General features: G+C 52.6%; 1 protein-coding gene across 1 annotated transcript in view; it reads left to right on the forward strand.

Moving 5' to 3' along the window:
* CKM (creatine kinase, muscle) overlaps positions 1-3,604 on the forward strand; it is a 10,881-nt gene that overhangs the window by 5,797 nt on the left and 1,480 nt on the right. The window contains exons 5-7 of the mRNA XM_005863379.2: positions 1,333-1,504; positions 2,827-2,950; positions 3,410-3,599. Of these exons, the coding sequence (XP_005863441.1) occupies positions 1,333-1,504; positions 2,827-2,950; positions 3,410-3,599 (486 nt within the window). The remainder of the gene's footprint in view (positions 1-1,332; positions 1,505-2,826; positions 2,951-3,409; positions 3,600-3,604) is intronic.

Genomic DNA, 3,604 nt, shown 5'->3' on the forward strand with positions numbered 1-3,604 from the left:
CTGAATCGAACCTGGGACCCTTCAGTCCACAGGCCGACGCTCTAGCCACTGAGCCAAACTGGTCAGGGCTAAGATTACTTTATTTTTAATTATAGAGTATATGGTATATGATATATAACATATAGTATATGATATAAATAATGTATATTATGTATATAACTAATTATGAGTTACATAAATATGCATATGTTCAAATATACTTATCATATACATAATATATATTTATCATACATATGATAATAATTTTTACTGATGGCTCCCCAAATCCTGAGACTGTTTGGCCAGCCAGTAGGCGTGGCACCCCCACACTAATGCCTGCAGGTGGATTGGACGTGAGGGTCCAGGGAAAGGGACAATCATGGTTGCTGGCTTGAGCACATGATGTGGCCTGGCAGACAGGGGAGGAGCACGTTTGGATTGGCTGCCTCCTGCACACCCCCCACCAGGGATTGAGCCCACAACCTGGGCATGTGCCCGGCCTGGGAATCAAACCGTGACCTCGTGGTTCATAGGTCGATGCTCAACCACCGAGCTATGCCAGCCAGCCTACCTTTGTTTTAAATATAATTTATTTCGTTTCTAAGATTACTTTATTATTATTTTTTAATATATTTTATTGATTTTTTTTACAGAGAGGAAGGGAGAGGGATAGAGAGTTAGAAACATCCATGAGAGAGAAACATCCATCAGCTGCCTCCTGCACACCCCCCACTGGGGATGTGCCCACAACCAAGGTACATGCCCTTGACCTGAATCGAACCTGGGACCCTTCAGTCCACAGGCCGACGCTCTAGCCACTGAGCCAAACTGGTCAGGGCTAAGATTACTTTATTTTTAATTATAGAGTATATGGTATATGATATATAACATATAGTATATGATATAAATAATGTATATTATGTATATAACTAATTATGAGTTACATAAATATGCATATGTTCAAATATACTTATCATATACATAATATATATTTATCATACATATGATAATAATTTTTACTGATGGCTCCCCAAATCCTGAGACCGTCTGTCTGGCCAGCCAGTAGGCGTGGCACCCCCACACTAATGCCTGCAGGTGGATTGGACGTGAGGGTCCAGGGAAAGGGACAATCATGGTTGCTGGCTTGAGCACATGATGTGGCCTGGCAGACAGGGGAGGGGCACGTTTGGGGGGTCATGAATTTGGGATTAGACGTGGTATTTAGGCACCTTTAGGACATACATGGGGCCAAGGCCCAAGCCCGTCCGGGGCAGCAGTGTGGGGGTCCCCGGGGCCTTCACACCCCGCTTCAGGAGGGACAGGCTGCTGACCACTCCTCCATGTGCCTCTCAGCCCTCAACAGCCTGACGGGCGAGTTCAAGGGGAAGTACTACCCTCTGAAGAGCATGACAGAGCAGGAGCAGCAGCAGCTCATCGACGACCACTTCCTGTTCGACAAGCCCGTGTCCCCACTGCTGCTGGCTTCAGGCATGGCCCGCGACTGGCCCGACGCCCGTGGCATCTGGTGAGACCCCTGTGCCAAGCCCTGCCCTCCCTCCAGCCTCCTCCAGTCCCCCCAGGACCCTCCTCGTTCCTCCACCAAAGGCAAGACCATAAGTGATTGTGTTTCCAAGAACCGGAAAATGACCTCACCCCCCACCCTTGCCAGCCCTGTGGTCTGTGTCACATTTGGGGAAACTTGGACTAGAGAAATGGCAGTTAGGACCTTAGACTTGAATGAGACTCTGGGTTCAAATCCCAGCGCTGCCACTGACCAGCTGGGTGACCTTGGGCACATCCCTGAACGTTTCTCTCCCCAGGTTCCCATCTATAGAGTAGAGGTCACAGTACTTTATAGCTGTGGGGGTTCTTGTGAGGGTTAATGAGTTCATGTATGTAAAGTATAGAAAACAGTGCCTGCCCCATAGTAAGAGCTCAGTACACCTTGCCTATTAGTATGATCCTGTTTGTGTTTTTTGTTGTTGTTTTTTTTGGTGAATCCTCACTGGATTTTTAGGGAGAGTAGAAGAGAGAGGGAAAGACAGAGAGAAACACCGATGTGAGAGGAACACATCGATTGGTTGCCTCCTGCACGAGCCCCAACCTGGGCCCAGCCGGGGAGGAGCCTGCAACCAAGGTACGTGCCCTTGACGGGAATCGAACCTGGGACCCTTTGGTCCCTAGGCCGATGCTCCATCCACGGAGCCAAACCGGCGAGGGCTAGTATGATCTTTATTACTAACGGCTGTTGAGAGTAAGGCTTTCTGTAAATCTCTGAATCCCCGATTCTGATAGTCAAAGGTTTAGAAAGGTTTTGAGAACCTAGGTTTCAAGTGAAAGGAGAGTAGAGAGCCTAGGGCCAAGATTTACAGATAGGATGATTCTAAGATTTCAAGATTTTCAAGATTTTTAGGTTCTAAGATTCCACTCATTTCAGATTCTGTGATTCCCTGGTTTCAGATATTTCCAGACCGGAAGTGTCACGGTTCTCACTGAGACTGTGGCCGAGATGTCACCATATGATAGGAAGGTTCTCTGGTCCCGAGACCAGATGTAGGGTTTCCAATATTTATCCATCTTGACTCCGGGCTTCTGAGGATGAGATTCTGAGAGTCGGTACTTGAATGCTGTTCACAGACCTGAGCCCCTACGAGTCCTGGTTCCAGGATTTGAGCTCTCACGGGGCGTGTGCGCTAGTCCGCAGGTGTGGGCTGCGGTTCTGCGAAGAGATGCCGCCTCATCCTGCCCTCAGCCCGCTGCCCTCTAGCGGTGGGTATGTGTTTGGAGAGGGCGCGAAAGGGGGTCCCCCGGAGCTGATTCCTTGGCCTCCGCTGCACCCCACCTTAGGCACAACGACAACAAGAGCTTCCTGGTGTGGGTGAACGAGGAGGATCACCTCCGAGTCATCTCCATGGAGAAGGGGGGCAACATGAAGGAGGTTTTCCGCCGCTTCTGCGTGGGGCTGCAGAAGGTGGGTGCCTGCCCTGGCGACTGACTTCTGACTGCGCCCGGGACGCCCCGCCCTCTTGGCGAGGCCCCGCCCCACCCCACCCCCCAAAACACCAGCCACCAGCCCACACACTCCCAGCCCTTTCCAGGGTCACGCCCACTGGCAGCCGGCTCCTCCCTATACTCCCCAAACTCCGCCCCTTCGGACGCGTTCAACCCCATTTCAAAGGCCTCGCCTCCTGGGGAACCCAGGCCCCACCCCACACTCAAGCCCCGCCCCCAAGAGCCCAAAGCCACGCCCTTCAGCATCCTGCTGTGATCCGTGCGGTCGGTCCTTTCCTCTCAGGGTTCCCCAGCTGCGTCCCCTCAGGACCCGGCCCCCACGCACATCCTCACGTCCCGTCCCTTCCCACGCCGTCCGGGTTTGGGGCGTTTGGGGGCGCCCGCTGGCGCTGACCCCGGGTCCTCTCACCTGCCTCAGATTGAGGAGATCTTCAAGAAAGCCGGCCACCCCTTCATGTGGAACGAACACCTGGGCTACGTGCTCACCTGCCCCTCCAACCTGGGCACCGGGCTGCGCGGAGGCGTGCACGTGAAGCTGGCACACCTGAGCAAGCACCCCAAGTTCGAGGAGATCCTCAGCCGCCTGCGCCTGCAGAAGCGGGGCACAGGTGCG

This window comes from Myotis brandtii, unplaced genomic scaffold, assembly GCF_000412655.1.
Source record: "Myotis brandtii unplaced genomic scaffold, ASM41265v1 scaffold1774, whole genome shotgun sequence".
Lineage (NCBI taxonomy): Eukaryota > Metazoa > Chordata > Mammalia > Chiroptera > Vespertilionidae > Myotis > Myotis brandtii.